At 41.0% G+C, this 23,875-nt stretch overlaps 3 protein-coding genes across 3 annotated transcripts; 2 read left to right on the forward strand and 1 right to left on the reverse strand.

Moving 5' to 3' along the window:
- Positions 1 to 1,138: 1,138 nt before the first annotated feature.
- On the forward strand, positions 1,139 to 8,883 carry ino80da (INO80 complex subunit Da). The gene is made up of 10 exons (XM_079563202.1): positions 1,139 to 1,484; positions 2,699 to 2,945; positions 3,029 to 3,831; positions 3,911 to 4,013; positions 4,084 to 4,308; positions 4,390 to 4,499; positions 4,630 to 4,763; positions 4,837 to 5,051; positions 5,183 to 5,340; positions 5,474 to 8,883. The coding sequence occupies exons 2-10, from the start codon at positions 2,728 to 2,730 to the stop codon at positions 6,463 to 6,465; spliced, it is 2,958 nt and encodes a 985-aa protein (XP_079419328.1). The 5' UTR covers positions 1,139 to 1,484; positions 2,699 to 2,727; the 3' UTR covers positions 6,466 to 8,883.
- Positions 8,884 to 9,355: 472 nt separating this feature from the next.
- stk24a (serine/threonine kinase 24a) lies at positions 9,356 to 17,861 on the reverse strand. The gene is made up of 11 exons (XM_079563020.1): positions 17,485 to 17,861; positions 15,988 to 16,218; positions 13,229 to 13,285; positions 13,004 to 13,112; positions 12,641 to 12,798; positions 12,149 to 12,334; positions 11,940 to 12,076; positions 11,740 to 11,848; positions 11,599 to 11,661; positions 11,376 to 11,512; positions 9,356 to 11,297 (listed from the first exon to the last, which is right to left on the reverse strand). Exons 1-11 carry the CDS (start codon positions 17,524 to 17,526, stop codon positions 11,264 to 11,266), a joined length of 1,263 nt encoding a protein of 420 aa, XP_079419146.1. The 5' UTR covers positions 17,527 to 17,861; the 3' UTR covers positions 9,356 to 11,263.
- Positions 17,862 to 18,132: 271 nt separating this feature from the next.
- On the forward strand, positions 18,133 to 23,828 carry cfap91 (cilia and flagella associated protein 91). The gene is made up of 16 exons (XM_079562641.1): positions 18,133 to 18,273; positions 19,891 to 19,967; positions 20,142 to 20,317; positions 20,371 to 20,451; positions 20,533 to 20,589; positions 20,655 to 20,833; positions 20,928 to 21,105; positions 21,591 to 21,748; positions 21,822 to 22,132; positions 22,196 to 22,307; positions 22,380 to 22,444; positions 22,531 to 22,677; positions 22,754 to 22,975; positions 23,051 to 23,199; positions 23,289 to 23,371; positions 23,520 to 23,828. Exons 1-16 carry the CDS (start codon positions 18,186 to 18,188, stop codon positions 23,648 to 23,650), a joined length of 2,214 nt encoding a protein of 737 aa, XP_079418767.1. The 5' UTR covers positions 18,133 to 18,185; the 3' UTR covers positions 23,651 to 23,828.
- Positions 23,829 to 23,875: the final 47 nt, after the last annotated feature.

Below are 23,875 nucleotides of genomic sequence, written 5' to 3' on the forward strand. Positions count from 1 at the left end.
CTTTGTCTCAGGGTACTGATATAATTGTCAGTGGCATACATTCTGTTTTCCAACTAATTATAGACCAGTGTCAGGGGCGGATCTAGAGGGGTGGCACGGGGTGGCAGCTGCCACCCCTAGTAGAGGTCTTGCCACCCCAGCTGCCACCCCATTGATGTCATGTAATGTCTCACATCTGCTCTAAAAGCTACTAGGGTGCTTCATAGGCTCACTCTCAGTTAGTACTTTTTTGACAGGACAAAGAATTATAACAACTTTATTGCTAAATAAGGAGCCCGGTGCCAACTCCTGTGGCTCCTTTTTTTATTTTTTACAAAAGTTTAAATTTTATCTGAGTTAGAAACCCCCTACTTATATTATGGACAATGGACAGGCGGCACGTAAACGGAAAAATTGCCTTGCGATCAAGGAAAATTGCGTACCCCCGCTATTAACATTTGACATTGTAAAATGTGTTGCCACCACAGAAATTAGGCTATCTCTGACCCTGCTTGCCACCCCGTGATTTTTTTTCTAGATCCGCCCCTGACCAGTGTATACATTGACTTTTGCACTTCCCAAGTTCTGAGGACACATCTGGGGGTGTTAACTATAGGCCTATAAAAGTGCTGTTGTCTCTTCTCATTCATCTCCAGTGTGTTTTGTTTCATTTTAATTAGATCAATTATTTTTTGGAAGGCAAACTGAATGGGTCCGCAATATTTGATCTTACCTTTGTGTCAAAAATGCTAAATTAACATAATCTTTAAAATATAAAATAATGCATAGCCTGAACATTATAATGTATGTACGCATTTACATGTTATTAAACTTTTCTTAAAATATTTTTCTTGTCCTATATGTTTCAGTTGAAATTTCCCTAAAATGTAAATTATTAGAATAACTTTTTTTATTATTATTTTACGGTGGCGCGATACTGCACAGCCCGGTAAAGAACAGCCGGTATCATCAGAGTGGCACTGTTGATAACTCATTGATGTGCACTGAGAGCCGTGAACCAGGTTGATTTTAGACTCTCACAATTTACTGGATCTTTCTGCATTGTATCTTCACTGAAATGTGCAGAGAAGTTATAGAATGGATTCTAAACATCATTCTTCAGACCCTGCAATTGATGTCACAGACAACAAAACTAACATTTCTGCAACAAAACGGGTTTTTAACAAAGTTGAATTTCCAATATGGTAGGAGAGGTTGTTGTTGTTCAGAGGGCTGTTGTCATGTCCCCGCAGTGCCTGTAGTGGTGCTGTGAGGACTATGCTGTGGATCCCTCAAAAATCCCCAGCAGTCTTCCTACTGCTTATAATTTGCTTTGGATAGCCAATATTCCAATGCATCCATATTTTTTGGTGTACGGAGCTCGATGAAGATTGCTATTACCATCCTATCTCCGAAATCGATGTATCCATAGCTTAGCTGATCGTAGTAGACTTTTCGGCCGCCTGTGGGGAGCGTATACTGTGTACAGCCCATATCAATTCAAGGTAAGCAATATGCGATGCAGCCTCGACCTCGATTTTTGAGAGCAGCGCTTTGCAATCTCAAATGCCGGGTATCCGTTCTACGCCAGACCGCTGTGTCGTAAAGCTAAAAGGCCTCTAAGCATGACCACTATCTTATTGCGTAGAATGAATTTAGGGCGTGATAGCGAGAATCGGATAGACGGTGGTGACTTACTGACCACCCGACTCGCTCTCTCAGCCATCAAAAGTCATATTATGTAACAATAGAGGCAATAATTCATATGAAATGGTTAGAGGCCTTGAGAGATAGGCCGCAAGCCTAGTTTGACCCTTTGTTTGTATCCATTTGACAATAAATTATGCACATCTTCTGTGTCTACAATATCTCGGCATTTGGCTATTTTGAAACGAAGTTTTTATTACAGTGCATGTTTTTAAATGATAAAATTAAAACTGATAATTTTCAGCGTTGCCAATCTCCGATGTTTCCGTTTCCTGGTTAGCTACCGCCTACTGGTGTGTGTTTTTAGCTTTCGCTAGCTTGTTGGCTAGCTTGTTTGTTGTATTATTTAATCTATTATACATGTTTAAAAAGATATTTCTGATTACACACATGTACCGTGTGTTATTATGTTGATATGAAGGTTCAGCATTTAAGTTATATCCCTATATTTATGTTTTACTAAGTTAAATATGTTGGTTTTATCCATGCTAGTATGCTCCAGGTAGCATTCAGCTATTGCTGTACTTTCTGCCTTGTATGGGCTCAGTTCTATAAACTTGGGCTAGTTATGTTAATATAAAGTCGTACTTAAGATTATAATGACTGCTTCATTGCACTTGTTGCTTGATATTGATTGTTTTTCAAAAAAAAACTCTACAAGGACTTGATTCGGCATCACATTCATTGAAGAAGCATTGCAAATGCAATTTTTTTCTGTGTGAGATGAGTAATTAAGTCAGTATCATTTTACTGTGCAGAATAATGTCAAACAAGGCAATCCTCAACTGTTGACTCCCAATCACTGTATGTTTAAGTTGAACATCATTTGGCAAATTTAGTTCACGGGATAAAGAGTACATTAAGCACCAATTGGGCATAAATGTACGTTTGTGTGGTATATCATACCGTTTGATTCATACTATATCATGCCTACATATTGCTTGCTCATAATCTTCCGCCTTACCAGTTCTACTTATTTAACTTTTTGTCTTCCTAAACTTTTTGCCATCAGCTCATGTTGTCAAGGACACGAGTCACGTGATGTATGAAGGCAAACACATACACTTCTCAGAGGTTGACAATAAACCGCTGTGCTCATACAGCCCGAAACTCTGCAAGCAGCGCAGACTTAATGGCTATGCCTTCTGTATCCGACACGTCTTGGAGGATAAAACAGCACCCTTTAAACAATGTGAATATGTGGCCAAGTACAACAGTCAACGATGTACTAACCCTATCCCCAAGTCAGAGGACCGAAGGTATGTTTGAGCCCATAGCATAACTGCAATTCCTGTATCATAAACAGTTATAGAAATCTAATTGCCCTGTTTTTCTTTTTTAGATACTGTAATAGTCATCTACAGGTCCTGGGCTTTATCCCCAAGAAGGAGCGCAAAAAGAAAAATGACACACTGGAGGAGATGCGTTCTCGGGCTCACCTGGAGTCAGTGGCTCTAAACATAACTGTACCCTCTTTAGCTTTAAAAGCTCCCAATGGCCTGGATGAACATCCGCCATCACCACCCTGTACCCGCTTGTTACCCCTTCCTGATGGGGAATTATTGGATCCTTTTGCCTTTTATGAAGATGACACAGACGGGGAGGAGATTGGTACTCCACGGAAAGGCAATGCCATCAAGAAGAAACTACAGAATAAACATGTGCTCAACCAGAAACTTTACCATGACACAGACCTCTTCCAAAAGCCCCCTGAGCACTTTAGTCCTTCCCCTGCCCCCCGTGTCCATCCTTCCTCACCACTTACTACTCACCTCTCGCGGCACCAGTCAGGTCTTCAGCCAGCTCAGCACTCCAGTGTGGCTTCCTTTAGTTGTCCAGGGCAGCAGCAGCAGGGGTTAATATGCAATCCACCTCCACCTCAGACAGTCAACTTTCTGCCTCCAGGGATGCCTACAAATGCAGCACCCAGTCCAGTTCAAGCATCATCACTTAGGAAAATGCCTTTCACCTCAACAAACTTACCTGTTACTTGCAAAGACAGCAATAGTAACAGTCAGCGGCATGTGGTAGTTATGCATCCGGCTGCCTTCTCATCTTCTGCCACCTGCTTGACAAGGTTGCAAAACCTTGTCCAACTATGTGCTAAACGACACCGGGAATATGGAGATCTTTTTCCTCATTTAGGTATATTTAATTTTATGTTAACAAATAATATATGCTTACTTAGTCACAAAGACTTTATTATGTATGTAAAATTGTGTAGGACTGGACTGGTCAGAGGACAGTGATGATGATTATGAACGTGATGAGGATGATGCGGAGGAGAGATTGCCTCCTCTCCACAGCTCTTGGCGGCCGCTAAATGGGTAGGTGACGGCATGTGTGTTTATTTTATTTGTACTACAGACATATTAAAATTATCTATTGCATTGACAGAATGGAGGATGAGGGTGGACTGCCTCGACGATCACGGCTACTAAGGCTTTGCTCGTACCTTCAGGAGAAATATAAGCACATGTGCAGGCAAGAAAGGGCCAGTATCCGTCAGAAAAGATACCGTTATGCCTTTCGCAAAGCCCTGCTTCATGCTGCCAGTAAGAATCCTGACTGTGCCGGGCAGCTAATCCAGGAGCTGCGTGGTGTTTCTGAACACTCTCTAAGGTACTCTCATTAAAATGTTATAAAGGAAATGGCACGAGATATTGAATGCTTGTCAACCATTTACACTTGAATGTTTTACAGTGTGGCTCCGGAAAAGCTGCAAAATACAAGTACAGGAATCTGCACTGGCAGCACAAAGGGTCAGGCCTGCAACAACAGAGCTCTACCTTTTACACGACACTGTTTTCAGCGTATCCTTTACTTATTCATTTAGGTTTTTCTATTGTGTTATTCTGACTGAAGTTTGAAGAAAATGGATTTAATTTACAATAATATTAATTTAGAATTATATTAGTTATTTCCTTTTACTGCACTTTGTAGACATTGTGTTGAATCGTTCCCAGCAACTTTTTTCTAGTTGCACAGCCAAATTTGCCGATGGCCAGCAGTGCTCCATCCCTGTGTTTGACATCACTCATCAGACACCTCTGTGTGAAGAACATGCCAAAAAAATGGCAAGTCCCGTTTCTACCCACACACTAATTTTGTCCTTTTTGTGACTAACGTTTATTTATATATTTCTAAAAGGACAATTTTCTGCGTGGAGATGGACACAGACGAGTGCAACACCAGCAGCGCAAGCCACGTAAAAAGACCAAGCCACCTGCTCTTACCAAAAAACACAAAAAGAAGAGGAGGAGAGTGCCTCGAAGGCCTCAGAAACCCATCCCACCGGCTTTGCCACAGGGGAACCTAGGAATGCCTTCAACAAGCTTAGCAATGCCTTCACAGGCCAGCATCAGGTACACGCATGCTTTAGTCATTAATTGTTAAGATCTATTTACAAAGAGCGAGATCTTGCACATTTGAATAGCTTCTTCCATTATGCCATAGGCTAATGTATTTCCACTAACAATTTTCACCTCTCTGGCAGGAGCCCATCAACACCAGAGCTGAGTACAGATGAACTTCCTGATGATATCACCAATGACATAGCAGACATTCCAAATGACTTAGAACTAAACCAGGAAGATTTCTCTGACGTTTTACCGAGACTCCCGGATGACCTGCAGGACTTCGATTTGTTTGAAGGTTTGTATGCCATCCTCATACTGTAAAAAGATGAATGAATGTGTGGCATGCATTGCCGCTGTTGTAGTGACCTAATTTCTACTGTACTTCTAATATGCATCTTTAATACTATTGACACTTTTATTGTGTGTAGGTAAGAATGGTGAACTTTTGCCCACAACAGAGGAGGCAGAGGAGCTGGTGCGAGCACTGCAGGCAATGGGGTCCTATCCAGATTCTTTGGTGTGCCTGACCTCCATAGGGGATTTAACACCTGCTGAAGGAGTGGACCACAGAGCCATGACGGTGTTTCCAGGGCCAGTACAGGCAGGAGGCATAGGGGAACTACTCAATAGCCGCATCCCTACAGAAAACTTCACCAGCCTTGAACTTGAGGACAATCTACTACAGTCCACTGGAAGTCACTTCCCTCCCTCGCCTCCGTCTGAACCGTCGACCCAGCCCCCAACATCGTGTTCCAACTTGACGTCCCCTCCACCAGCAGTGGCCCAGTCCTTAACAGAGCGGACGTTTACACAAACACACACACCCAACATCCTGACAAAATCAGATGCTCCCACACAGTCTTCCCAAGGCAGCCACTACAACAGTGACCATGTGCCATCCCCATACAGTGAGCACATATCTTCACCCCATGCCACTAGCTTCCCCACAGACAGCCCTTTGCTGCTGGAGGTCACTCTGAGCAGTGCTCCCGGAGCACCACGCTCTTCATGGAACAATATAACGCTCCCTCTCACTGATCCCTCACAGTTTGGCAATCTGATCGGTTCTGAAAGTCATCTCATATCCACATCTCTGTCCACCCCCCCAGCAACTACTCACTCTGCTGCGCTACAGCCTATGGCGGCACTCTCAGCAATGCCTCAGACAGGTATGACTGGTTTAGCGACCCCTCCTGCTCCCACTCCATCTTCACAAGACATTTTAAGCTCGACCCAGCCCAAGCAGCAGCTCCCTCAATTCAGTGCGGCCTTTGGCCATCAGTTGGCCTCCCACAGTGGCATCCCAAAAGATGTGCAGCCTAGCCACAGCTCCACAGCGCCTCCTGCTGGGTTCTCGATTGTGAGTGCCACTGCTGCAAGTGCCAACAGCGCCACACCGCCATTCACTCAGAGTAAATGAAGCGGTCTGTGAGAATGCTGTGGCCTCACAGTTGCTGGCAATCCTCTGGCTTTGAATTGACCAGCTTTTTTATCTGCTGTGTGCAATGTGAATGAGGTGCACTATTTAATTATGAATTTGCACAACCTCAGATTACCTTCAATAATTTCTGGTTACATTAGTGTACTTAGCAGCCGTGTGGGATTGCTGGCCACTGTGAGTCCGCTTGTCTGATGCCTTGTGGTTACCAGGGGTTACCGTCAACAGACATGTCCTGGAAAAGCAAACGGGTGAAACCTGCAGAAGGACCTTAGAAGATATTATCTCAGATTTCAAAAACTTAGATGCCTCAATCAGTGCTTTGTCTTTATTTGCGTTGGCCAGCTAACCCCTGGCGTTAAAAATACACCCTGCCTTGCTCAGATGGCCATTACATTTTCATTTTTCCTCTCGTGTCACACTCTGCTTTTGTCACCCTGTTTAGAATAGCAAAAGGACAGCTGTTGTCAGAGACCCCATCATGTATGAAGCTGTTAGTGGTCATTATATAGAATCTTATCAAGTCATTTCCAACACATGAATTTACCAAAATACTTTTAAACGTCTGTTTTTATATTGTGTATACTAAGTGCTCATTTATTGGTTTGCTCAGTCATATATTCTGACCTCACCATTGGTCGTGGGACGCTGAGTGGCCTAGTAGACACTTGAAGGTAAATCTAGTTCAAAGCAATAAATCCATTATCACGACTCCTCATAAAATAGTATTTTCTCGGTCTCGTTACATGTAGCTTCACTTGGTATATCTTATCAGGAATATTTTAACTGTTGTTTTTTTGATGACAGTTTCACTCAGAAGGAGACTGACAAAGAGACCAGCAATCAGGTTAGTTAGCTGTCACCCATACTTTGTTCAGAAAATAATAATCACGTGTCAGTGTTAAGCTTTTATGATGGTCATGGTGTAAATCCAGGGACTTTAAAGTGTCTACTTCAAAGGTACTCTGGTCCAAATGATACAATGGTCTTTAGTGATTGCATGTAGTATTCATAAAACAAGTGCGTTCATGGAATAGGCGTATAAAATCCCTGTAATGTCACGGTGTCATGGTTAGGATCCCTAAATGGCTAAATGGCTTGAGCGAATGCTTTTAAGAGACCAATTACTTTTTCTCGTTGGCTCAGAAGAAGATGACAAAGGTATTGTAGTGTGGAGGAATAAAAGTTACAGAATACTTTGAGAGCATGGGGGCGCCTGATGAGAATCCACTTTCCCTTATCAAGCTAATGCAGCAGCACAACCATGGGCTTTGAGAGATATATTACGCACAGACATTGTTGAGTATTTGATATTTAGAGTAGGAGAATCTATCTTGGGGTTTGTTGGTGATCATTGAGTAGCAATTGACATAGTTCTTTGCAAATGTATTCAGTGGAACCTGTGTTGTGTAGAGTTCAGTCTCCAATGTTTTGTTTTGTTTGTTTTTTCCTTTTAATGGCTATCAAAATGGCTGTGCGCGCTCCTCCAGGTCGAAGGGATCAGTGTATGCACGTCACTTTTTTTGCTGTCCTTTTTTTTTTGTTTGTTTCAAATATTCCAGTGGACAGGATTTTTGATGGCCATTAAACTAGAGGGAGCAGTGCGAGGTTGCATGGGGGCAGCAACACTTTGTGGATTATTGATATTTAATTATGGTCTCTGGTGGTATAAAGCGTAGGGTGTCATCAATGTTACATGTCAATGAGAAGAATAGATTTTTTATATTGTGTTTTACATTGATTTGCACAGAAACGAAGGATGCTAACGTTGCGTGTCCGTATTGCCTTTTTTTTTTCCTCTTTTTTTTTTGTTTTTGTTGCTCGGGCGCTTATTAAAAGTTAACAGCTGCTGTCACTACCAGCCTCTGAGCCTGCACCAGACCCTTATCCAGCTGTGAAAAAGCCACGTCTGGCCCCCCTGTCCCCTGCAGAGATGTCAAATGATCAATGAGAGACAAATGGGCCACCGTTTTCCCCCCCCCCCGTGTCCGTTAAAATGTTGGATCACATGTCGAAATAAGGTAAACTGCTGTTGTATCCACATTAGCATGAGATTAGTCGTCGCACCCATTTCACTCTGGAACACATAGAACAAACGTCACAGGGCTCGTAGGCACTTGTAACTGCTTGACTTCAGAGATGGCTGACAAATTCCTATACTCATTGAATGTACTGTATTACTGTTTTTAAAGATAGGATGAGCTAATCTAGTCACCTTTTGTTATTGGTCCTCGTTTTAATTTGTCTAAGGTATTTTTTGTATACAAAGGTTTACATTTTTATGTATATTTTTCTTGTGTACAAATTATGTAATATGTGTACAAACACTGTATGTAATTATCTGTATATAGTGTGAGAAATTTGAACTTTTGTTTTTGGATGTATAAATAAAACTTGCTGTGAGGTATTTACTGATAACTCAAGTTCACGTCTCTTAACTAAAGACTGACAAAAGTTGTAATATGTACTTTTATTTCATTTGCAACTTTCAGTCACTGTTCAACAAACATTTTTAGTGGACTACAGTATAGGCAATGTCACACAAGGTCTACGTCAGTGCTGTCCAGAATTGATTGTTACATAAACTGAACTTTAGTCTTTCTATTGCAAAACACTGCTGAGGGTTAGAAAAATAGTCTTTAGAATATTGTGCTATGAATGATTCACAAGAAAGCAGGAAAACAATTATGCATCATTGCAACATTATGTTGTGAAAAAAATAAAAAAATAAGTGCAACACAAACTATTCCAAAGGTGCATGATGTATGAAATTTGAGTAATAAATGGAGTGACGTGGCACAAGTCGACAAGGAAAGAAAATGTATACCGGAGGTTTTCCCACTGATAAATCAGTAGAAATTTTAAAATCACAGCATTAAGCAAGAATTGTCTAGTTCCTTAAATTGACACAGTTTTAGTTACAACATTAATTATGGAGGAAACACTTCCCTATATGTTCACTTGTTTGATACTATGTACCAATAATTAACATTTTAGTCTAGAACCATGTGCTTTGATGGATCATATTCCATCTGTTAGTGCACTGTATATAAGCACACAGGAATGCAAGAAATTAAGAACATACATTTCTCATTTATATACCAAACTGTTGCATATTCATTTCAATGCAAATAAAATAATCTCCCATTTAAAGCTAAAGCTATTAATACCATCACAAATACTAAGGCAGACTCTGCTCATGTGGTCCCTCAGTATGCTAAAACACATACCGCAGGGTCAGAGGTGTAAATACTGTTTCAGCACATTCAGACTAGTAGCAGTACTGTTGGACTCCAAACATGGACTGGAGTATTGTGCACATTTCAGAGCTTTGTATATATTGCATACTGGTCCAGTCATTCACTGAATACATCTGTAAATGTTTGCTGTGCATCTCGTCACAAAGCTGAAATACACATACAATGACAGTAAACTGAACCATAGCCTCAGTCCAAGATGGAATAATCCAGGAGGGTCTTTTGCCACTGACATGCATGTGCATACCGGGAAAATCATGTCATGCTACTGGTTTATGGCTACTTTGTTAGAAGGCATCATATTAGAAGTGCAATTAAAGCTGTTGGTACAAAGGACACTGTGTACCAGTGCAGCTCCTTGGAAGACCTGATGATGGCACTGTCCTGTTTATGGATGAATAGACACACCATCATATCTCACACACATGCACACTCGTGCACACTCATGCACAACATGAGCCCTGGGACATCTCGACAAACATTTAAGAGTCCAGTGTTCGCACTGGGATAGGTTTGATTGATCCAGCCACATTATTTTACATTCCCAACATCATTGACCATAGTCACAGCATTAAGTATGGAATGACAAGAAATATGTTTGCAGATTCAGGAGCACATGATAAACCAGCATGTAAAACTGTTACAGAGCAGTCTTTACTATATATGAGCATATAGGCCATTACTCTACTGCGTACAGCTAATAAAATCAAAGTCTAATATACACAAAGTTCAGACATAAGGCATTATCACATACAGCCAAAATCGTATCAAAATATTTAGCCTTTACTTTTATCTACAAATATTAATTTGGCCATTTTGTACACAGTGGTTTTATCACAAACAACTTTTGTGTGAAATATGTGGATTAGCTTATTTACAAATATACAACCACCCCACAGGGCTCTTTCAAGCAAAATACCTGAGTTTCCGTAAAACCCACAAATAGCCGCACATTTAACCAAACTTCTCTCACACACACACACTTCCACAATTGTAAAACCAACACGTATGCTTTGTAGCAGACAGAACATACACAAACTCAACTTTCTGCTATCAATAATGTCCATGTAGGATTATTACATGGTTGGCTAAAAGCCCAAACTTTTGCCTGCCCGTGTAAACAAAACTGCAACTACATACGACATACTGAAATTCAGACCGTTTTGTTTGAAATGCATTGGTTTCACTCCATCTGTCTAGATTTATACCTCTAAACAGGCATGAAGTGCTTTTCTTTCTTTCTTTTTTTAAAGAAAATAAAAATCAACAATATACCAAACCTTTTTACAAAAAAAGGTTTGTTCAAGTCTCTGAAAATAAGATTAGTTTAGGAGGTACTGGAAGAAGCAGCAATCCAGTCTGTCCCGCGCTTCCTAGGCCGGGCCCTCTGGTGGTGTGCTTATGTTTACAATACTGTGAAGAGGCTGTGGGTTTTTCAAAGAATATCAAAAGCAGAGACTTTCCAGCTGTGGTGGTCAGGCTGATGGGATGGACACTCGCGTGCACCAATCAGCCGAAGTGGTCTAGTGTGAGGGTGAGGCCTGAAGCACAGAAAACCTAAACAAACGAGAGAACTCCATTTACAGCAGGTAAAAATATTAACTGTTGTTGCTAAGGAACATTAGGCTTTATTACCTCTGCAGCCTCTGCACCAGCTCCACAATCAGCGAGTCACAGATACCAGGATGTGTCTCCTCTGCCTGGAACAAGGCCTCCCGTAACCGCTCAGCAGCTTCTGGCTTCCCATTGCTCGTTTCACCCTTTTCCTTCAACTAAAACAAAACCATCAGTAGATCCAAAACATAAAAGATCAAGTGTGAGGTCTTTTTTATCTAAATGTAAATAAAATCACTATTACCTCTGAAAAGAGTGGAGTAAAAATGTCTGCTAAGCTTTGAGATAGAGGCACTGGGGGATGCTCCTGAATCATAAAAAATAAATAAAATCAGATTTGGTCTTTGTCATGTGTTTTTATTGTTTAAGGGTACTGTCTGCTCACCTGACTTTCCTCAGATTCCTCGAGTGATGCTCCGTTTGGAGGACGTTCAATTGTGCCCCACAGCCATTGATCATCGTCTTCAGTTCCAGAGGCTGAACCATCCCCTTCCCTACATCACATGGTTACGCTTTCAGCATACTTGTTTTCAGGGTATTACCGATATGTATATTTAGGTGAGGCTTCAAGCACTTGGGACTTACTCATCAGAGCTGGATTCATCCCGAGACTGCTCAGATTTCCACCTCTTGTATCGATCAATCAGCTCTATCAGGTACGACGTCTTTTTGGCATGTCTCACAATAAACCTGTGCTTTAGCAGTTCTTTGGCTGTCGGTCTCTGTGGAAACACAGCAAGCAAAATTAGATGTGGTGTGAATAGACATTACAAATATCTTTACATTTAACTTACAAAACTGGGCTCCTTATTCAAACATGCTTCTACGAATTCTTTTAGAGGCTTAGTGTAGTTTCCTTCCAGCATCGGTGCATTGTTCTTTGGGATCAGGAACAGGACCTTCATGGGGTGGAGTTCAGAATGAGGGGGCTCTCCTTTAGCCAGCTCTATAGCTGTAATTCCTAGTGACCAAATGTCGGCCTGCAGAACAAAGTGGATGTTGAAACATCCCTTGAGTTGTGTTTTGTCACATTTGGCAATCTTGCATATTCAGTTCAGCCAAGAACTTATCATTTCAGCACTTTCTTGCCAATAGCATTTTTAGACTTTTTTGTTGCTGCTGCACACAATTTGCAAGCTCAGAAATGTAGGCCGATTGGATAACTTTTACGTTTTACATACTCCATTAAGTAATAAAATGTAAAATACCAATAGGACCTTTATACTACTAGTCAACGTGATACAAATTACGAAATGTACAGTGTGGTGCGCAACCATAGAACTGACCTTTGAATCATAGGCCGATTGTTTAATGACTTCAGGTGCCATCCAAAAGGGAGTGCCAACAAATGTGTTCCTCTTTATCTGAGTGTCTGTGAGCTGGCCTGCCACGCCGAAATCCGCCAGCTTCACATCACCTTGTTCTGATAATAGCACATTTGCAGCTGAAAAAAAGCAAATGGGGACAATATGGAGTAAGCGCATAGTGTCATCAAGTGCTTGTATATGTCGTTTTGTTTTAAATGTAGGTTGTGATGTATTAGGATTAAGACTTTAGTGTCAGGCTGCTGTAATAGATTAAAAAAGTCTGACCCCGCTGTACTCAAATGTGGTTGACCTGGTAACTGTGTGTCGTTATAACGGTCTTGCCTTTTATATCTCTGTGAATCTTCTTTTCTGAGTGCAAGTACTCGAGCCCCTTCAGGATTTCTCGCAGAATTGTCGCAATCTGTACTTCGTCCAGAGGCCCCGGCTCCAACTAGAAAAACATACAGGCGACATCGAACGTGAACCCCTGTATTCTTATTCCAAACAGATTCAATATTGTGACAGACGTAACATTTATATATGAAGCAACAAAAGGAAAGCTCTTACCAAGTCAAGTGCTGATCCTCCACCCAAATACTCCATAATGATCCATAACTTTGTCCCCTGCAGCACAATATAAAATAATTAATGAATACGAAACAGATACAGGTGATTTTCTATGCCTACTTTACAATGTGAGTTCTTCCTGAATGAACTATGCTGGCTTTGCACCATAATCCCTAGCCAGAATAATGTCTTACACTTATGCTACTATCTGCACAAAAGAGAATACAAGCTGCTAACATAGTGCCTATAAATCAAGCTTTACACTCCCCTCTCAGCCAGTGATCTGACTTGGGCTAATGGACCACCACTTTTCCTCTTACTCCAAGCACTACACCACACGCTTTCAAAAGGCACTTTAAGCACTATCACATGTGTAGCAGCGGCGCGAAAAAACACAGTGACGCAAAGTGATCCGCTGCTCGTAAACATGTGTGTTGTTTGGGCTGTCTGGAGCCAGAGTAAACGTGTTAGTTTGTGAAATCTCTTGTCTATGGCGGAGGTATGAGGCAAACCCTAAGATGAGGACAGGCTACAACAACCAATGATTTCATTTAGTCGTAAGTCGGGATGGACCGATGTGTGCTTTCCCTTAGGCAATGCACATACAGGTTTCTAAAATCCAGAGTAACCGATAGCCATAATCATTTTTTGTACCCAAATTATACGACATGAATACACTGCGTTCCAAATTATTATGCAAATGACATTTTTCTAAGATTTTCTAAATTGTCAACTCAAATGAGAGTCAGCATAATTTTCAAGTCTTTAACTGGTAGAGGATCATTTAAATGTGGTGGAAAAAATTTCCGAGTGATAACAGTATTTTTTTCAAAAATAAATATAGTAAAAACCTCAAAATCCACTGTTCCAAATTATTATGCAACTCATCGTTTCAATACATTTTAAAGCTTGTAATTAACTGAAAATGGTCATTTGTTGTATTTGTAGCATTAGGAGGTCATATTTACTGAAATCAAAAGCTATTTCAATCAAAAAAATATTAACAGGTCAAGTTATATTTTAACATAGGAGCCCTTGTGTGAGAGCAGCTTCAAATTTCTTAAATCGATTAAAATTGTAAGTTTTTGGACAGTTTCTGCTTGGATTTCTTTGCAGGATGTCAGAATAGCCTCCCAGAGCTGCCGTTTGGATGAAAACTGCCTCCCACCCTCAGAGAAGTTTTATTTGTTGAGGCTCCAAATGTTCTCAATAGGGTTGAGGTCAGGGGAGGAGGGGGTCCACATCATGAGTTTCTCTCCTTTTATGCCCATAGTAGCCAATGATGCAGAGGTATTCTTTACAGTATGACACGGTGCGTTGTCATGCATGAAGAGGATTTTTTTAGGGAAAGCACGGCTCTTCTTTTTGTAACATAGAAGAAAGTTGTCAGTCAAAAACTCCACATATGTTTCAAAGGTCATTGTCACACCTTCAGGGAGCCTAAAAGGGCCTAATGGGGCCGACCAGCTCTCTCCCCATGACTCTGGCCCAAAACATGACTCCGCCCCCTCTTTACTGACGTCACAGCCTTGTTGGGACATTGTGGCCATTCACCAACCATTCACTACTCCATTGATTTGACCATCCAGGGCTACACGGCACTCATCAGTGAACAAGACTGTTTGAAAATGAGTCCTCATATATTTCTGAGCCACTGCAGCCGTTTCTGTTCATCAGCTTCAATTAACCGTTTAGGGGAGGCCCGAATAGAAGGTTTATGCACAACTGCAGCCTCTGGAGGGTCCTACACCTTGATGTTCGGGGGACTCCAGAGGCACCAGCAGCTTCAAATACCTGTATGCTGCTTTGTAGCATCTGTTCTCCTAATCTGATGTGTTTGTCTGGCAGAAACCGTCCATATTGTGCCTTTATCGGCACAAAACGGAGTGTGTCTGAATCATCCACAAATCTCTTATCAGTACGATGATTACACTTAATCTTTCATGAAATATCGAAGGTTTTCATACCTAGACCAAGGCATTCAACTATTTCACACTTTTCATCAGCAGAAAGTCCCTTTTTCTTTACCATATTGCTTGAAAATGATGATCTGCATAATAAAGTGGAACACCCTTTTCCAGTAGTTTTTCCCTTAACTGGGCTTAACCTGAAAACTAATCATCCCAGGTCTCTGAGATTAATGTCAGTGATTCATAGAGCCCCAAGACACGATACCATCCATGAGTTTCATTATTATTGCTTTTTTTTAACCTTTTTGACACAAAAATCCAATTTGCATAATAATTTGGAACGCAGTGTATATTTACTCAGTTACAGGTATTATAGTGCAGTGCTCCACATTAGAAAAGCATAGGCAAGGCAAAGTAACATCAATACAAACATAGGAAGCTACATGCAGCCATATCAGTGCAGTCAATACAAGCTTACTGTGCAGCTATTCTTCTCGTGGAGTGAAGCTTTTAATGTTGCAGTCTTCATATCTTTCTAGGTCAGTGTCCAAGACCACGGTATGTCAATACTTCAAGGCCGATGACAGATAGTCTGAAAGTTCTTATCTTTTATTCATAAATTCAGGACCAACTAATAACTGTCCCACATGGCATGTATTAGATATAAAATGAGGCAAACACAGCAATTACTTTTCTCGTTTACATACGGTCGATGTCATTTATAAAAAATCATGTCTTAGCTGGGTGTAAGAAAAACACCTTTGTTAAACACTTTAGTAAAGCATAAATGAAATGATCTCTCTTCTTAAAACGAATAAAGATGATGCTTCAAGTTAATTAGGTGTTTACCTTTAAGTAGGATCCATAGTACTTGGTGATAAAGGGGCTGTCACACTGACTGAGAACTGTTATTTCCTGTTGAATGTCTTCAATTTCATCTTCTGCTTCTTCCAGATCAATGATTTTAATAGCCACGACTTTCTGGGTCCGATTGTCGATACCTTTGAAGACCTCCCCAAAAGAGCCCTTGCCGATCCTCTCCATCTTTGTGAAGAGCTCTTCGGGATCAGCTTTTAAATTCTAAGAGACAGAAAAGGGAAAAGAAGACATACATTTTCAAATTCAATTGCTTTACATTGCATTATTTATTCACTCCATACTCAGGCAGCGGTGATGAGCTTCTGTTGTACACAGCTAACCTGGGGTAGACTGACGGAAGCGAGGCTGCCAATCAAACCCTCATGTATAGGCATAGTGGGTGAAGTGTCTTGCCCAAAGAGACAGTGGAAGTGAGGAAGGAGTTTTTTGTTTTGTTTTAAGATTTCTGTGCACGTTGTGTTTTACTCTCATCCTATGGATTTTTATGAGATTTGAAATCTACGATACTTCTCCTTCATTTCTGAAAAAAATACTACACATTTTTTTACTTTATTATATGTGAACATAGATGTGTATCAACCGAAACTGAAGCGCGATTACCTCCACCACAAAGGACTACACACTGCAGTATTGACTTCACTAAATGGCCTAGTTCCCCGAGGAGCACCAGGCAGACAGTAATGGCCTTCAATTCAATTTCAAGTATGGCCATGGTTAGTCATACGTTTCAAAACTATCTCAAAAATAATAAAGGTTGTTCCAGTTACGACATTATTAAACATTACTTTCTGTAAATATTTGATAGATCTTTGATGGATAATTTATTAAGTAATTCCACTGGTGATCAGTTTTCTCATTTTAAATTCCCCAAGACTCTGCAGAGACCGGTTTCCAGTAAAAGAGCTAATGGGTGGAGAGGGGCTGCCAAAGTGCCCGCTGAACTAACACCAAAGACCTTAGCAACAGAGCAACTGGTGCAGAATGAGGCAGGGGCTGTCATAACTGTGCTGTGGTCAGTCATCCAGGTAAAAATGTTGTATCTAACCTCAAAGAATGACAAAGACACTATGATCACAGTGTGCAACACTCTTTGAAACTGTGTTTTATGCTCTCCAATATGCACTTCTTAATCAGAGTCTTCAACACGCCACAAGATTAGAAAAGGGACATTTACTCAGATCCTTTCTTAGACAAAGAAAAACAAAACAAAAACACACACAATTAATGAAAAGAGATGTTTTTAGTGTTCTTCTCTTGTATTATAATAAATCAAAAATAACCCATGACCACATCTTTAAAATATTGTATCTCGTGAGTTTTTTTCCGTGACTTTTCGGAATGACAGTTATCAGTCAGCAGCCAGTCTGACAGAACGTGCGAACCCGGTTACTCGGTTATCATCAAATAATTGAACTTTGCATAACTATTTCTTGTGTAAAACAATGTAAAAACGTGAGGAAAAATTACCTGAATCCCTGGTATTGAAGCTTGAACAGGAGAGTGAGCCATGGTGTCTTCAGCAATAACGCGTTCACTTGGTAGATTTAGAAAGCTGGCATAAAATCTGCCTCACTTGTACTTTGAACTCCCAGTTTGTTAGCTTCCTTCCGCAGTATTATCGCCTTGCCTCTGGAGCCGCTATTTTGCTAATACTAGTTTATTAACGTTAGTTGTTGGTTGAAGTAATCCAGCTGTAGATAGTATTATTTGTTTCGTTGTTTGTGTCCACGTTTGTAGATTAAAGTTGCATGAAAAAGGCATCGACACACTTGTAGATAGTTGTTGTGTAGCTTGTTGTTCTATTTTCCCATCACTTTTTTTCTTTCCGTCAGCGCCATCTTGGTTTATGTCATTTTCTTCTTCCTCTTCATGAATTTCCGACAGACCTAGAGTCTGCCCCCCTCCAATTCACTTAAGAATTACACCTCATTCGCTGTTTTTATACGCTTTAAATAATAATTCAAAAAAATAGGTAGGGGGGATATTTTCCCCAAAATATATGGATTATTTCTTGATAAAACAGTGAATAGTCGATATACAACACCGGAAGTTTAACAAACACGCTTCGTTACCATAGTTACGCTGAATCGAGCAGTGCTGTGAGTCGTTTGGTCGTATGCCTTTTATAGAGAATCGCTTTTGAGGACAAAGATTGGCTATTTGTCATCATGAGTGTTTCAAACACTCGTACAATCCCTCGTAAAGATGCCACAAGCAAATTTGCCAGCCGGGAGAGAATTTATGACTATCTATATGGTAAGGCTATCAAAAACTTAAAGTGCATTATTTAAATTGATAACATCTATTGTAAGTAATAATTATATTTTTTCTAATCAAGAAAACTGCAGACAAGTTGTTATTTGTTCCTTTTTGGGCTACTGACAGGAAGTGACATAGCTAGGAGCATGTTTGGAACTGCCCACATTATTGCCATGTTTGAAGAGGTTGAGGGGGAAAACAAATAGGAGAAAATGTAAACTTTCTATAATTACTCCAAAACTACTATAATACATGCTGAATTATGAATATAGTTTTCTACCCAACAAAGACATGGAAAGGAGTAAAACGGTTCAACAGCCCATTACAAAAATAACTGAGAATGCTAACATGATGCATCATGCTACATGCTAACGCTAGCTTTTTTACTGAACAATCCACATGGACCTGATTTAGACTTGACTATTTGTGATAAATAAAGGGCCCCCAGCAAGGCCCTTGTAAGACACTTTACCTTCTAGAGGTAAAGTTCCATAGCTTCCATAGTTTGACCCACTCATTTCCCATCGACATAACATGGTTGGTATGGCAATCTATGTCTCTTCCTGTCAGCGCCCAATAAGGAGGTGAAACTATAAGCATCACAAAAAATATCAAATTAAAGACAGCTGGGTAAGATTTTTTGCAGAATTTATCATATCTTTGTGTTAACTATGTTTTACCAAAAAATATCTCTAATGTTTCATACCTTTTAGTGACCCAGTGGCTGTATGGGCAGTGAGCATGACGCTTTTACTTTCTATCAAAGTGGCCTCTATGGCGCTCCAGGATCAATTGTTTTAAGAGGGTCTGGTAGGTTTTTCCTACTGATTGAACCATCTCCATGGTTGCGCATACGTTCTACCCATCCAACCCATAGCACCTATAGGCCAGTGGCCACTAAACATCTTATCAGATGTTAATAATAAAGAAACCACAGAAATTATATAAATCCTATATATATAAAACAAAACGTACCTCGCCTAACATTAGTAATGTGCCAGGCTTTTCTATTAATTTGTGTAGGGATAGAGCGTTCATTTGAATAATAATAATTTATTGTATTGCGCTTTACAAGCCTGTATTACTAAGTACTAACTGATGGAAGCGAGACTACCAGTCTGTGCCATCGGCCCTTCCGACCACCAACAACCACTCACTCACACACTATATTAATTCTGGTCTATTGTACATGTTTTTAATGCTAGGGGAAACCGGAGTACCCGGAGGAAACCTACGCAGACACAGGGAGAACATGCAAACTCCACACAGAAAGGCCCCCTCTGGACCCCAGTCCTAGCTGTGAAGCACGAGTGCTAGCCGCTGTACCACCGTGCCAGGTTCGGGATTTGATGGCTCACAAAACGTGCGCTTTTCTAGGAACAGGCTCAGATAGCGAAAGACATTTCTATGATTTCTATAGAAATGCCCAGCAACAACTGAGCGTCAACTGAGCGTCATAGCGGGGCAAAGTGATCGAAAGTAAAGGTGCATACAGCCGCTGAGTTGCTAAAAGGTCAAATACGCATAAAACGTCCCATAATGCACCTGTAAGTTGTTCCAACCTAACCTTACAATGGCAGATCTAGCGGTAAACTAACATTCTTATCCATTCAGATCCAGTTTATACTGTCTCATCAGAGGTAGACCACAACAGGTCCAGCTTCAAGGCTTACATGTCCAAGGAAAGAGTGGTAATGGTTGCACGCTTTGTTACAATTTTAATAATACCAGTTTTTTACAATAATAGAGTATACATTAGCAGGCTATGCATTAAAGAACAGATTATCAGAGGTTTATTTTGATGGAGCACATTCATTTAGGATTATGTGAATTAAGACTTTCATGTACATGTACTTTTTTCACAGCTGAAAATCCCAGAGTATGGCTCTATGTTCAGCAGTCTCCCACACTATCCGAGATACAGACTTCAACTGGACCCCACAGACCCCGTACCAATCAGTATTGACCGGCAATGGCGAGGTCACACTGAGCAATGGAAAGAGGCACTCCACCAGTTGGCGGGGCAAGCATTGTTCACTATTCTCTTTTGATTTATTTTAGTCCATCAGGTCATTAACCTTTTCATATTTCCAGTGTTGGTCAAAGTGCCCCACTGTGGCTGCAGAGAGAGGGGGCTCAAGTGACTGGACTGGATCGCTGGAAATATTTCTCACGGTGGGGCTTTCAGAGCATGTTACAATCATATGACATATAATATTACTACGACCTGCCTTATCTTTTTTGTTTTTCATCCAGCCCTTTGATTCCATTTGCACAGCAGTTGCCCCCAGATGTGATTTTTGCCTTGCCAAAGTAAGTTTACCTTGACTTTTTTTCTTGTTGAAGCCTTGTTTGACCTGTACCATACATGTTCACAGAGAAGAGTTTGTGTCCAGTTTGGAAAATACCACTGTACAGCCCCCTAAACATGTCACTGTGGGGGTTCAGACTGACTATAGAGAGAGTGAGACACAAACAGACCCTTACAGCCCAGAATATGTTATCCAACCTGGCACAACGCCCTCTGAACTCCTTACTCTGGCAACTCTGAGTTGGGGTATGACATCTAGTGATTACTTCTTATTTTACTGTATTTTATTCACATTTCTTTGCTGTGAAAAAAGAGTCTCTTGACTTTTAAATGCTGCCAGGTCACGGACTGCCTGCAGGCTTGGCAGAGCTAGAAATGATTGCGCGCACCCGAGCTAAACGAGCCTGGGAGGCTACTCTTCCTCCACTGGAAGACCTCAGCCAGCTCGACAAGAGGAGGCGCATGATGGCGGAGATGGAGGCCAGAGAGTGGGCTTTTAGAGAAGGAGAAATCCAAAAGTGAGTGCCACTCATATTCAACCACTTTATTCACTTTGAAATAATACTGTGAAAATGAACAAAGGTAACAGGAAAAACTGACATCCCTAAATGATCTAGTTCAGCGCCACCTCAAAACATATTTGACCATTCAAGTTAAGATCGAGATCAGAACTAAACTGGAAATGAAAGGGCATGAAATAGATGTAAATCAAATGTATTAGTTTAGTGTTACCACAGTTTGAAAACCACTCATCTCGTGCATTTGCAGTTGGTGCAACTTTATCTCAGTGCAGTTTATTGAATCAGAGGTAGCATCTGATGATATGATATTTCCTCAAGGTAGAAAGTCCTTTCCTGGTTGTGATTTTTCTTTGATGTGTGTATGGAAATGTTTGATCTAAAATTGTGAAATGAAGTGTATTATTAATTAATGATTTTTGATTTTGTTTATTATTATGACTGCAAACATTGTTTTTTTCTCTTTTGTGGTGGATGGTGTTTAGAATAAAAGAAGCCCGGCTGGCTTTGCTGACAGACCTTTTGAGGAAAAGAGATGAGATTCAGCAGGACTACACACACCACAGACTGAAGCAGATTTACCATAAGATAGAGGGAGAAAAGGAGTCCAAAATAAGCAAGATCAACAACGACTATTTCCGGGGTAAAGGAAAATTGATGCTGAAAATGTGACATTTAGGAATGTTTTTTATTTCATTTTTTTGTTTCTTCTGCAGCTATGAGAAAACTGAACTCTCGACAAAAAGATGCAATGGGAAAACTCACTCATTTTTACAACTTCAAAGATTATTCTGGTCTTTCCTCTTCTCATGCACGATCTGCCATTAAAAACAAAGATGCCGACATGTTAAACAGCTACTATTTTGACACCTCTGATGGTCAAAATAAAATCTCAACTATTAAAGAAGGTGCTGGGCTCACCGCTCCCACCTTCAAGTCACCTGTGAAAAACGTGCAACAGCAACCCTCGAGGAAAATGATCAAAAACTCTAGTGAGAGTGCGCTTCAGCTGTATGAGCAGTACAGGGTAGGTGATTAAACTTGTTAAATGACAAATGACATACGGATACACCAAATGCCCTGTGTTTAGGCACTAAGGAAAGGGGACAGGCCAGGGGATCCGTTAGATTGCCTGGTCAAGATTAAGAAGCCTTCTCCTCCCCCTGTCACCCCAGAAGTGGAAAAACCGGAGGTGAGCTCACGTTTATCTCCATAGTCACTGACTTTGGCAGCGACATACCTGACTGTATGTGTTTTGTCTGCTCAGGGGGAAGAAGAGAGAGAAATTGCTGTCATAAACTTACAGAAATTACTGAGGGGAAGAGGCATCCAGTATGAGGTATGGCCATCTTTACAAGTTGAAATTTGGAGCTCCATTTTGATTATGTTCACTTCATTTTTATTCCATGTGTTGCTTCGGTGCAGTTAATTAAAGGTAAAGAAAACCACCTCGACCTCATCAAAGAACTGCGGACCGTCCATGCCCTTCAGAGTGAGGAACAGGCGCTTCAGAAAGCTGAAAAGGACAGAATAGTGAACCTCAAACAAGAGAGAGAAAAACAGAGTCGCAGGGTAACACGCTACTAACAGGACAACTTGACGTTATGACACGCCGGACAAACTAACTCCTCGCACGATATTTCTTCAGGATGAGCATGTGGAGGCGCCGCAGACCAAAGACGTGGACAGAGAGCTTCAGTACACGTTCGACACTTTGTCCAAAGAGCTGATCAGACTGCAGGAGGAGCGCCGGATCCACGCCATCACTCTGCTGGCGGAGAGAGACCGCCGCTTACGAGAGGTTGAGGAGAGCGGCCGGAGACAGATCGAAGAGCACAGGCGAAAAGAGGAGGACGAGATTTTCAAGCAAGTCCGTGTCTAAAGTCTGCCGTGCACGCGTGATTGGTGTTCTTGGTCGACGTGTCACATTAAATCTGTGTTGCAGGTGGTGCAGATAAACAAGGAGAGTGTGGATTTGTACTTAGAGGACGTCATACTGTCGACCACAGAGAAAGTTGCTGATGAGCAGGCAAGGCACGAGATTCACCGATTTGCCAAAGAGGTCAATGATGTTGCGTGCGCCATGGAGGATTGGTCAGTAACTGCAGCACATGATTTTTAGTTTTGTAGAAGGTCATAGCTGCTGCTAAAAAAAGCGGATTGTTATTTATGTGCCTGTGCAGCTCTCAGTCCGAAGCCATTGTCCATGAGTTGGTGTACAGCTTCCTCATCCCAGATGTGATGAAAACAAGTGTCAAGCAAAAAGGTCAGTGGTGTAAGTGCTTCGATGGGGCGAATTTAGGATCAACAAGTTCAACAATCACAATGTCACACACACATGTCACAGATTAGAATTAGATTAGAATAAAAGTTGCTTTATGTGCGTATCCTCATTCAAATGGCCTTTCTCTCAGTTCGACAGAGGCAGGACAAACACTTGCAGGCTGCTCGAAGCATCATCCAAGGCATTGCCGAGGGAGTTTCACCTTCAACCAGCTCATCTCACACACAGTCCCCCTCACCCCGTCATTCAGGACGCGACTGAAGAGAAGAGGAAAAAGCAGCCCCTCACTGACAGAGCGCATTAAGTGTATTTTAATGGAAAATAATCTGTTATTAAAAATATGACACAAGTTAAAGTAAATATTCAGTCAGTGATTTACAAAGCACTAGAAATAAATGGATTATACCATGTTGAGCTATTTATATGTTTAATTTTTAGAAATAAATGATAAATAACAGGCAGTCACATTGATGTAGGGCCGTATGA

The sequence above is a fragment of the Gobius niger genome, assembly GCF_951799975.1.
Source record: "Gobius niger genome assembly, chromosome: 9".
Lineage (NCBI taxonomy): Eukaryota > Metazoa > Chordata > Actinopteri > Gobiiformes > Gobiidae > Gobius > Gobius niger.